Source organism: Odocoileus virginianus, chromosome 30, assembly GCF_023699985.2.
Source record: "Odocoileus virginianus isolate 20LAN1187 ecotype Illinois chromosome 30, Ovbor_1.2, whole genome shotgun sequence".
Classification (NCBI taxonomy): Eukaryota; Metazoa; Chordata; class Mammalia; order Artiodactyla; family Cervidae; genus Odocoileus; species Odocoileus virginianus.
Window position 1 is genome coordinate 15,530,191 of NC_069703.1, and position 13,215 is coordinate 15,543,405.

At 33.3% G+C, this 13,215-nt stretch overlaps 1 protein-coding gene across 4 annotated transcripts in view; it reads right to left on the bottom strand.

The window, feature by feature from the left end:
• Positions 1-13,215, bottom strand: part of ERBB4 (erb-b2 receptor tyrosine kinase 4) — a 1,221,654-nt gene that overhangs the window by 33,917 nt on the left and 1,174,522 nt on the right. For all 4 annotated transcript variants that reach the window (XM_070458601.1, XM_070458599.1, XM_070458602.1 and 1 more), the window contains exons 23-25: positions 12,979-13,125; positions 10,819-10,916; positions 9,269-9,439 (exon numbers count right to left, since the gene is read on the bottom strand). In XM_070458601.1, the coding sequence (XP_070314702.1) occupies positions 9,269-9,439; positions 10,819-10,916; positions 12,979-13,125 (416 nt within the window). The remainder of the gene's footprint in view (positions 1-9,268; positions 9,440-10,818; positions 10,917-12,978; positions 13,126-13,215) is intronic.

Here is a 13,215-nt window from a genome sequence, read left to right on the forward strand (position 1 = left end):
ACTCTGATTTACCATGCTCTACTAAACATACCACCTCTATTACATCTGCAAACACACATTCATAGGCATTAGTATTTAGTTTTAAATCTTTCATTTGCCAACAGAAAGAGCAGATCCTCTAAACAAATAAACAACTATGGAGGAAATCATAAGATACTATAACAAGTAGGTGCTACCTCAAGTCCGAGTCTGCTAGAAATGATTTCTGTGATACCTGGAGATTTGAGAAAGAAGTCTAAAAATTCTTTTTCTTACTTAAGAAACTGAAGAATAATTAATTTTTGTGTAATTCCTAAATATAGGGTTATATGAAGAATGAAGAACTGTTATTACAGAAGACATCATTAAGTCTAAAATGTTGCTGTGACCTAAATTCTATGAAAATCCTTTGGGAATCAAGGAAAAATAAAAGAATAATACTAAAAAAAAAAAAGTATTTTGTTAAAGAAAAGTAAAGCTTACAAAGAGTAGTATAACTGAAATAATATAGCAAGACTTTAAGAAAGTCACTGGTAGAGAAGACATTGTACAAAAAGACATTATTATTTTTATGATAAATCATTTGAGAGATTGAGAGATACTCTCAAATTAGTGGCAAACCAGAGAGATCAGAGTTATTTTTGATAGCCCTATAATTTCCAAGAACTTGGAAGTTTAAACAAATGTAATTTGATCTTATGCTCTTATTTAGGGGAAAAAAAGCAAATAAACAAATCTATAATGCATAAGGAAAAACAGTTCTTTGTTAAAATATAGCAACTACCCACCCACCCTTTCAAACTAAAACAGAAAACATAAATATGATCTATATGTTGAAAGAGATCAAGATAGGGATAATGCCTGCAGCTCTGGGCAATTTTGTATGTGTGAGCTAGAGAGCAGTGGAAAATAAATTGCAGTGACTGGTCAACTGGAATGGCCAAAGCATTTTCTAGGATGAATGTTCAAAATTCCTTTTACTGTTAGTGACAATAGGACTATATATCATATAAAGAGAAATCTAATATAACATATATCATTCAAGTTTATCCCATTGCTGAAAATAAAAGGCATACTCTCAATAGAAGAGGACAAAATAAAGTGAAAGGAATTAGTGCTAGTAAATGATCAAGTGTTTGACATATTCACAATATTGTCTTTCATTCATTAAACCCTATATATAGAAACAGCCCATCTGCAAAAATTTTTAAAAATGTAGATATTAGTTAGAATGATTTTTTAGTAATTCCTATGAAGTGACGAGGGCCTGAATTAGAGTAATGGCAGGAGAAACAGAAGATGGGAATTTGAGAGCTGTCTTTCAGGAAGACCAGAAAGGATTTGGCTTTGAATTGGGTGGTTTTAAAGAAAAGCAAGAGAATTGCACAACCATGTCTCAAACCTTCATAACATTGACAAAAAATAGGAAAACTGGGAGAAGGTCCATCAGATCTCCTCTGATAACATAGAAGAGCTATTAAGCATGTACAGTATGGAAATGGGCTTCCCTGGTGGCTCAGAAAGTAAAAAATCCAAAAAACCTGCAATTCAGGAGACCTAGGCTAGATCCCTGGGGTTGGGAAGATCCCCTGGAGAATAGAATAGCTACCCACTCCAGTATTTTTGCCTGGAGAATCCCATGGACAGAAGAGCCTGAGGGCTAAAATCCATGGAATGGCAAAGAGTTGGTACAGAATTATTATAAAAATGAGGATTTTTTTTTAAGTATACCTAAAAATACATCAGCATGTCTTTGTTCATGTCAGAGTTTTTGTTTAGTTTTGACTTTTGCTTTCCTTCTTAGCCATTTCAGTCCCATCCTACCAAAACTCCACTTCTACTCCAAGCTAGATCCAATAATGATACAGCCACAAATGACTTTCTATAGCCTCTTAAACTGATTTGGTCTTTTTCCTACAATACCTGGCACATTTTCCTCAGTACATTATTTCCTCAACAAGAATATGAACTTTGTAAGGGAATAAGGTTGCTTTTACCTCTGTACTCTCATTGCCCAACACAGTGTCTGGCCCAAGATAAACATTGACTATATTAAATCATTTGCTCTTTCATCATAATAACCTAACAAGCTAAAAGATTACTACTTCGGGCTTCCCTCATAGCTCAGTCAGTAAAGAATCTGCCTGCAATGCTGGAGACCTGGGTTCGATTCCTGGGTCGGGAAGATCCCCTGGAGAAGGAAATGGCAATCCACTCCAGTATTCTTGCCTGGAAAATCCCATGGACAGAGGAGCCTGGTGGGCTACAGTCCCTGGGGTCGCAAGAGTCGGACACGACTTAGCGACTAAACCACCACCATCACCACTAGGTAGCACTTTAGGGCAAAAAATACCTAGTGGTATGGATTATCCTAGTAAGAGCTTTTTCTCCTGGCTTGATAGATAAAACAAAACAAAACAAAAAACACTCAAATATCATATCAAATATACTGTGTGGGAATCCTTGACATATTTTGGAAGAAATGTAAAAGCAATATCCTGAGAATACAATCATTTATCATCAAGTAGCAGCTGTTGTTAGAACTGATATTGATCCTTGGTAAATTGCAACCAGAGTAACCTTGTTGTATCATCACAAAATTCTCCCACTACATCATTTAGCTATGAGATGCTTCCTTAACTTGTGTCCTTAGGTTTTTCTCTTCTATAATCAATCACATAAGAAAAAAACAAAAAAGAAGAAGAAGAAGTGGTGTAAAAATGTAACCCAAAATGTTTTGGGGCATTTTTCAATTAAACATTTTCTAGAAGAAAATATAACATAATTACATAAAATAAATGATTATTTTGAAAAGCCATCCAGTGGAAAGATAGCATTAAAACTAGAAAGTGTTTATATGTGATTTAGTTCAATCTTCTCATCACTGAAGTAAAGAAACTGAATCTGATTAAGTAATATGACTGAGGCTGAAGTGTCAAAGAGTTCTAGAATGTGAGATTCCTGACATCCAACTTAATTTCTTTTATCTAATTACCATTAAAGAAATGAAAAGTGTTAGTTTCATAAGTGCCAAGAAATTCAATAGCAACTTGAATTGAGGAACCTCCTTTCCCCAGCCCCTCTGTTATTTTAGGAATATGGATCCTAAGCAGGACTACTGGAAGCTGAACTTAATTAATCAATAGCTTTGTCTCTTATCATTTGTAAATTATCTAACCTCTCCATATTTTAATTTCCTTAGCTCTGAAAATGAGATATATATCATTACCTACCCCATAGAGCTACTACTAAGTGTAGTTAGTACTATAGTAATTGGGTTATAGTAAGAACTCAATATGTTTCAGTTGATATTACTACTTTTGTTTCATAAAATAATAAGTCAAAGTTCTGATTTCCTAAATTGTAAACAAAAATTCAATTGAAACTCTTGTAGTTTAAATGACATTACTTTTTCTGCATTCTCATCTTGCTTTTAATTTCTACTAGCTTATGCATCATTAGGAAGCATACATAGCACAGTATCAAAAATCCTACAGGGAAGGCCAGAGATTTCTTATATTTCATTATCTTTCTTTCTTCCTTCTTTTCTTTATCTCTTTTCTGATGGATTAGTTAAAATCTCACAGATAATTACAATGCATGTGGAAACCTTGCTAAAATATCTTCATCAAAGTTATGAAATCTTAACTGATAGTAAAGTGATAGAGGTACAAAATAAAGTTTATAGAATCATATTTTCTGAGCATTCAATATTCAGTCCATATTCAATTATTTAGAAGCTGATAAAATCTGTGAAATACCAACCCCTTTTATCTTTCTTAATCCTTCACTTTTCCTGCCTATACTTTTCCAGTTTTTCAATTCCTTTATATAAAACCCATCTGGAAGAGAAAGGGCAAACAAAGGAGGAAAAATGCAAATCTGTTAATAAAGTTATCTCTTAGCAGATTGGAAAGAAGTGGAGAAGACGTTAAATTGTAATGCTAGATCTACTGTGGATCACCTGATCTACCAATGTCGAGCAGCTACAATTTCTCTATCTTCCCCTGGCATGGATACTTGATATGTTAACTGATGTGTTTTGAAAGAGGTGGGCCATTTAATTTTTAAAACTATTCACCACAAATGACTGAATGATCCTGCAACAATTGAATATATCCTCCTCTATAAAAATACACTGAAGTTTTTATATTAAATTGAACTAGTATCACTAAAACTAAAATATCTTTAGCAGCATCATTAATTTACTAGTCACTCTTTTTCACTGCTGTTGCATTTAATGTACAACTCATGATACTGCTGCTGCTAAGTCACTTCAGTCGTGTCCGACTCTGTGCGACCCCATCCCTGGGATTCTCCAGGCAAGAACACTGGAGTGGATTGCCATTTCCTTCTCCAATGCATAAAGGTGAAAAGTGAAAGTGAAGTCGCTTAGTCAGGTCTGACTCTTCGCGACCCCAAGGACTATAGCCTACCAGGCTCCTCCATCCATGGGATTTTCCAGGCAAGAGTACTTGAGTGGGGTGCCATTGCCTTCTCCGATTCATGATACTAAACAAACATAAATCTAGGTAACTCAAAAGAAAGAGACAAAACTTACCCATGTAAACAGAAAAAAATCTGTGTAGAAAGTCTGAAATCATATTGAATATTTGATTGAAAATATAAGGCACTATGCATTTAAATAAATATATCAAGAGAAAAGAAAGGAATGAGGGAACCTAAAACCTCTTGATAGACTGAATATATAAAGGACAATGGCAGGATCAAATATGAACCCAGCAGTCTAATTCATACTTATAGTAACATGCCCAGGAAACCATAGCTAGAATAAACAGCCCAGGAAGACAGTCGACTATAAATCAGACTTCTCAGGAAGTTTGATTATTATCTTTAGTCACAATCCAGGAAGCTAAATAATAACTTCTGTTAACAATTGACCCTAAGTGACCAGGATTTGATTAATAACTAGCAGCTTCTCTAATTTTGGTCCTCATTTTCAATTTAGAGCCAACCAGAGAAAGCCAAATATGCACACCACTCCACAGGATGCCCTGCTTTACATTAGCCCTTTTATTGATTCCCCAAACCAACAGCCTTCAATCAGGCTATACCTGAAGGCTTCCTTTGTCTCCGCTATAAAGGTTTCCCCTTTGGAAGAAAAGCTATGACAAACTTTTCTTCCAAGCTTCCCTTGGAAGAAAAGCTATGATAAACCTAGACAGCATATCAAAAAGCAGAGACATTACTTTACCAACAAAGGTCTGTATACTCAAAGCTATGGTTTTTCCAGTAGTCATGTATGGATGTGAGAGTTGGACTCTAAAGAAAGCTGAGTGCTGAAGAATTTATGCTTTTGAACTGCGATGTTGGAGAAGACTTTTGAGAATCCCCTGAACTGCAAGGAGATCCAACCAGTCCACCCTAAAGGAGATCAGTCCTGGGTGTTCATTGGAAGGACTGATGTTGAAGCTGAAGCTCCAAAACTTTGGCCACCTGATGCAAAGAACTGACTTACTGGAAAAGACCTTGATGCTGGGAAAGATTGAAGGCAGGAGGAGAAGCAGATGACAGAGAATGAGATGGTTGGAGGGCATCACTGACTCGATGGACATGAGTGTGAGCAAGCTCAGGGAATTGGTGGTGGACAGGGAAGCCTGGGCATGCTTCAGTCCATGCGGTCACAAAGAGTCGGACACAACTGAGCAACTGAACTGGTAAAGGTTTCCCATTCTATCCTTGTGTGCGTACTAAGTCACTTCAATCATGTCCGACTCTTTGAGACACTATGGGCTGTACGTAGCTTGCCAGGCTTGCCTGTCCATGGGATTCTCCAGGCAAGAATACCCAGGGATAGAACCTGTGTCTCTTATGTCTCCTGCATTGGCAGGCAGGTTCTTTACCACTAGCTCCACCTGAGAAACCAATATCTCTCCCAAAACACAAATGACAGAGGCAGAAACTCCCTTGCTATATAATGAGCTCTGAACAAATAGTTGATTTTCATTTACTTCAACTCAATTGAGTACCTACTGCAGTCCATCAATGGACAATATGCTTAGGTATATTAAAAAGTCAATCTTCACAATATCCTTTGAGGAATTTTTTTGTCCCCATTTTATGGATACAGAGAACTTAAGTTTGCAAAAGTTTAGATAAGCTTCTCATGTTTTCATATTTACCTCATGCTAAAGTAAGTGTTTTGGGTATATTATTTTGATTAAAGTCTTTGAGATAATATCAAGAGTATATCTAACAACAATAACAAAAATATAAATTAGCTGAATGTTTTCTAGCATTATTTGCCTTTTTTTATCACCTTGCTGGATAAATATCAACACTGTATTTTTAGCTGATGCATTAAGATTATAATTTATCAAAATATATAGAGAATTTGAAATAATGAGAAGCATAATAAAAATAACTTTCATAACTTATTTGCTATAAGAACCCATCATCTGAAATAATTTGCTTGTCAAGCAGTGATTGTATCAATGGGTTTTTCATAGATAATGTGTAGAGAATTTTATAGAAAGAATGTAATAGTTTATTATATTGACAAGGAAACAACTAAAAATAAGATTTGGGTGATTCTAAAAGAAGGTAATAAGTATTTGCCTAGCACTTCAGATATGCTGCAATTTTTTGCACTGCCTAACAATCATGTAAATACTATTGTGCTTATTTTACAAATGAAGAAGAAAAGTTGTCAAGATATTCAGAATTTTAAGCCTCTCAGCTAGTGAGCAGGGAGTCTATATTTAAACACTGGATTACTTTTTGGTTTCAAAGTCCAACAAACATGCTCAAAACAACCTTTGATTAAAATTTACTTTAAAATGTTCTCTTACCATGTAAGTTGGCCACAGAACCTAAAATCGAATTTATTTTTTAACTATAAAATAAGACAAACTAGCTTTATAGGAAAGTAGGGGGAAAACAGTATTTTCACATATTTGAAATTACCACTGAAAAAATAGAAAAATATAGATGAATAATGAGGCTTTCTAATGCCTAAAAATAAAATTATATTTAAGAACAATTCTTTTAACAAAGACATGAAAAAGTAAAAAGAAATATACAGATAACATTGTTTAAATAATAATGTGGAATAAGAAATGGTGACTAAAGACCAAATAATTTCTCATGTGGTTTTCACTTTGTTTTACTAATTCCATTCAGTTAACTCAAACCTTTATTATGAATTCCTTGCACTGAGTGTAAATTAAAATGAACAGAAAGCTGGAATTTTATAACCATTATAAAAAGAAAGATTCAAGCCGTTGGCCTTTATAACATTTCATGTTAATGAAGGAAAACTATTTTCTTGAAATTTACCTGTTTTAATAAAAGTAACAAATTTGTCATGTAAAATTATAAATTCAGTTATGATTTGATCATTTTATATGTGAAAAAAAGTACCTCCTTTACACACAGTAAAGATGTTGCTCCTTCTTTTAAAGAAATGTTTTATTTATTTGGCAGCGCTGAATTCTTAACTACAGTATGTATTATCTACCTCCCTGATCAGGGATTGAACCTAGGCTCCCTACATTGGGAATGCAGATCTTAGCCACTGGACCACTAAGAAAGTCCCAAAGATATTGTTCCTTGACATAAACAAAATACTGATATTCAATATCTATCAGTTGATTTAATCTTAAACTTTTTAGTTCTGTCTCCTCTCTACTGAGCTACAGACATATTTTTCATATAAAGGAAAAAATACTTCAGGTCTTTATTTTTGTCTCTTTCTATAACAGACCTTATGAGGATGGAGGGAAGAAAACGTATGGGCCAGGTTGGGAGATGCATTTTATAAGAAAATACCTAGGGAGCTTTCCAAACAACATGTATTTCAGATGTTGAGGTTAATGCCAAGAGAAACAACTGTATTGAAAACATGTTCCAATCACGTGGAAACAATAGTATGAATAGTACAAAGAGACTGTACACATTAGGATCCTGAACTTCTACTGATTGGGTGACATCCATCAAGTCCTTAAATCTGTGACAAGTTTCTTCATATGTAAGACAGAGATAATGATATTAGAACCTCATGGGATTGTTGTAAGGATTGAGAGTAAATATGTATGTGTTGACATATAGTAAGCACGAGGTTTATTACGATTGTCAGTTTGAAATAAAGTAAGTAACTTTGTTTTGGATAATGAATAGCAAGTTGAAAGCTTGTTATGCTTACTGTGGTAGGGGTTTGGTCACTAAGCTGTGTCCAACTCTTGCATCCCCATGGACTGTGGCCCTCCAGTCTTGTCTGTCTATGGGATTTCCCAGGCAAGAATACTGGAATGGGTGTATGCTATGGTCAAGACAAATAGGATGCTGTTTGTTCCACAAGCTATGATAATATTCTTAGAGGGAGGAGGAGATCAAAAGAAAAGAATTACTTTCCAGAAAATAAGTAAGCATCATGCTTATGTCTTTTCAATTGAAGAAACTTATCACAGGCTTCTCTATGCTCCATAATGGCCAATGAACACTTGATTATAACACAATCATGTGGCATTCTGTCTCTATATCTTTGTGACTCTTTTGTCAAAGTTGGTACATCTTGAAAGTAGTAATTATGTCAAACTTTTTGAATTTCAATTGTCTAGTAATGCAGAAGTATTCAATAAATGTTGAAGGAGTGATGAACAAATTTCAAAAAATAAATGAATGAATGCATGGACTTACAGTTTTCAGAGAAAAATGCTATTCACATAGAGTGGACTTAATATTTAACATGAAATGGAAATTCCTTTCAGAAGCTTCTTTCAAAACTTAAATCTGCATCTTAGAAATGATTCAGAAGCCCTACCAAGATGATTGATTTAGTCCAAAGGATTGCACAGTGTTCTGTTTCTACTTCGACCTCACAGAAAATATTCAATGTCTGCTAAATAAAGAGCTGTACTTGTATTGTCTCTTGACCAATAAGTCATGTTATTTTATTAAGAAAAAAGGAGAGAGCCTATCTTAGGAAGAATTTTCATTTATTTATAAACACATACAGATTTATTCATTGAATTGGTGATAGATTTTCAAAAATTGAGATTTGTTTTAACTAAATTTAAGACAAAAAAATAATTTCTCCTTTTGAAATCTTGAAGATATTTTAGAGTGCACATTGTATTGGCCATGCTTGTCTTCCAAAATTAACTATATATGGCAAGTTTGGCGTATCTTTTGTTGATAAAACTTGCTTTTAATTTAGGAATCACACTGATTTGAGCTATATTATTTGGTAATTTTAGTGCTTACAGAGTATTTCCATGATTTTGTTTCTCAGAAATAATATGAGAAGTGGTATATAGTTACTTCTTACCCTATTTGAGTCAATTCTTGCTCTGGAAGTATAGATGGGAGGAGGGATGTTGAAAGCTTGAGGGACCAGGTATTCCTCAGCATCCATCATATCTTCTAAATCTTCTTCATCCAAGAGATTCTGAAAGAACTTGCTGTCATTTGGACTGGGAAGCTTCATACGATCATCACCCTAAAAAATTGCCCATCAGATACACACACAAAAATGATTCTTTCCTTCATCTTAAATACATGAAAGTAAATATGTGAAGTTTGCAGCAAATTTGTATAATATCAAAATCATTGCAAATTCATGCACTCATTAAAAAATAATTATTTAGCATAATTACCTGCCATATAGAAGCCTATAATGTATATAGATATTACAGTGAAACATAAATAAATTCAATACAACAAAAATCTGATAAATGCCATTTGAGATGAATAAAGCAGAATGCTACGGCTATTTTTAGAGAGGCATAATCCATTTTAGATCTGATAATAATGGAAGGTTTCATTGTCAAGATGGTGTTTGAACTGTGACTTTAAGAGTAAATAATAAAGAAAGAGCAATGAACTTATCAATCTTTATTATATTTGGTTGGTTGATAGTGCAAAGCTATCAGGACACAAAGTATCCATGATTTGTTCTGCAGCATAACGTTATGAAAGTCGTATCATTCAAAAATCACAGCAATCATGGAAAAGAACATAAATGGGAGTGGGAGAAACACGAAAACAATTGTTACTCTCTTACCTCATCTATTTCTTAAATAGAATTTAAAAATTTAGGTTATATGATATTTTTGTAAACATTTTTAAAAATCAGAGTTAATTTGGGAAAAAGTTAGATAGAAATCATTGTCTGCTAAAATGTGACTTTTATCTTCATGTCAGACTATTAATATGAAGATAAACACTTCTCTGTTTTATTGAGAAATCTTAACTCAGTGTTATCCAGACTATTTGCTTATGGTTTAAGCAAAATATTCACAACAAAATTTACTGCAAATTTAAATGATCAAATCCATTTTTTGTAGTGTTACATATAAAATGTTCTTTTGGTCTATTATTTTATCTATGTATATTAATTCATCTGAATCTGAGCTATTGTTTGAGATATTGAGCATTGAGATATTATTTTTTACATAAAAATATTTTAAAATATTTTTCTAGGAAATGAAATGTCAATATATTTAAACTTCTAATTCACTGCCTTCAACCACGGACACAATGAAAATGAAAATTTATTTTCTTTTTTTTCCAAGAAGAGACAATTGTAACAATGAATGTAACCAGTAGAGTACTTCAAGGCTTGTCTGAGGATAAAGGCCTCTTTATGCACATGAATAATCATAATTATCTGACAGATCAATAGCAGAGGCACTTAAGTGCTAAGGGAAAATGCTTAGAAGTGGTTCTGACAAGCAAAAGTCATTTCACATGATGTTCTGCTTAGTTAATCAGTTTGTGAATGGTGATATTCACAGTTCAAAAGTTCAGATGTTATAACTATTTTGTAGTGAGCTTTCCATTGTGATCTTCTCAAAAACCTAAGTCAAAAGTACAAACCTGAATAACTAGATATCTTTGAGGGTCTCGAGCCATCCTTGAAAATTCAGCAGCCAGTTCCTTAAATTTAGGTCTACTGTCAGCATCAATCATCCAACCTAGAAATTCACAAGCAATAAAAGTCACTATATCCATAATTAGGAAGAAGTGGGATGTAAATTTTACAAAAATATAGGTTAAGTTTGAAAAATATTATTTTAATATTAATTAGGATAAACAAAGAAAACTAATGAAAGAAATAATTCAATAGGTGAGAGTCTCACAATCAGTTTACTGATATTCATAACTACATGCAATAAGGAATAACACAAGCTTTTTATCTTGTTGATATAATCTAAAATTAATTTTTTCATCATAGAAAATATAACCTAGGCTAACCATAGGAACTTAAGAAATCTCAGATCTTTTCTCATTATGTGTAAAGAGAATTTTTTTAAAAAACTGTTCTTTGATGTGTATAGAAGGTGAGATTGGAATATAATTTATCAGTTTATATCAGGAGTGACATGGATTAAAAATTTTGATTACAATGTGATACACTGGCATAAAAGTGAAGAAAAGAATCGAAAGCAACTTTCTTATGCTACTTTTTTTTCCTGGTGGGTAAAACAACTAATGCAAAGTGATTGGCAATGTTTGTTGAGCAATAGCCATTCGCTTATCTGAGTATTAGCCTTTCCAGCAAAAAAACACTGTCAGCAATTTTCACGGTATGTATTATTATTTAGCTGGGAGTCTAGATAAAGTGGGTCTTATCTCCCCAGGCTCTATTTAACTGATGAAATGACAATAATAAAAGTACCAAGCTTTCCTTGATTTTACTGCCAAATGACCCTTTTCTTAGATACTAAAACTTCTCAAAGTGAGGTAAAAGTCCTTATTTTGCAAAAATGTATTCCTGATTTTTCATTATTTTATTGGAGCATCTAAATGAACTATCTAAATCATCTCACTCTAGTTATGGGATCAAGTTATATAATGCATGTATGTTTGTACACTCTCTTCCATAGATGACTACCAAACAATGTTTGACCTAATAAAGTTATAAAAATTGTTTCTCTGTTTCTGGTAATTCAATTCTTATTCTTGTTATGGGAAGTCTTTGGCTGCCATTAATATTACTTGATTTTTTTTCTCTCCTAACAAAGCTCAAATGCTCTATATTTTATATGCAACCATTAAAAAAAATGTTTTTGATACCAAGATGCTAATGAGAAAATCAGTGTTCTGGAACTCTATGGGAACCTAAAGGGTTAAATTCTCAGTGAGGTATCAGTTTCTTTCTAACTAAATATTGAGTAAATAGAACTACGCTCAGAGAAAAGGGCATGCTGACCCAAACTGAAAAGCACATTTTTTATTTCTTCCCTCACTGTCAGAATGCATCACACATGTCATGAATATAAATCTGAGTAGACCTGGGTCCAAAGTCTCTTACTAATAAGATGCTTATTCACCTTCACCAGTTTGTTTCTTTGCTAACCCTGTGTAAATCAAAAGGGGAAAGCCCCAGATTACACAAGAAAGATTGCTGAATGCTAATCTCATTTAAATTAATTCAGAAACTCCAGAGACTTCCCTAATTCTATTTAAATTAAGAGCCTAGGCTTGCAAAACACATTTATAACACATATGTGTCTGGGACACAGAAGGGAGAAAGAAAAATAAGAGAGTTAGATGTAAACAAATGATTTAGCTGAAAAAAAGTAAATATTCACAATCTTTTCAGTTCAGTATAGATTCATGCCTTTCCACTTCCCACTCTGCCTTGCTAATTTCCTGTTGACTGAGACTGGTAAACTCATTTCCATTTAATTCATCTTTTTAAATGATTAGCTTCAAGCTTCTTTTTCCTTATGTGTAGATCATTTGTTAAGTCTGCTTTTTTTCCTTTAAAGATTATTAACATTATTGTGATTAATTACATCCCTTTGTGAGAAACAAGTTGAATGTATATAAGTGATAAGAATCAAAGTGAAATAAATAAGAATTATAAGAATCATATAATGTTGACTTCATAGTATGAAAGCATGATACTGCTTCATATTAAAAAGAATTGCAACAAACACAGGTGTTTATATTCTCCTTTCACAATGATCTTTAAAATTTTATATTTTTCAACACACAGAAAAAATTGTGCAGATTGATTAGCAATCTTACATTTGACCATGACCATGTAAACGTCAATAGTGCAGATGGGAGGCTGGGGCAAACGTTCTCCTTTCTCTAATAAATCCGGAATTTCTCTGGTTGGAATTCCATCATAAGGTTTTCCTCCAAAGGTCATCAGTTCCCATATAGTGACTCCTAAATTAGAGATCAAATTCTCACATAAATGCACATCAGCAATATACTATGAGCAAACCATCAACATGTCCATGGCAAAAGAATGCTTTT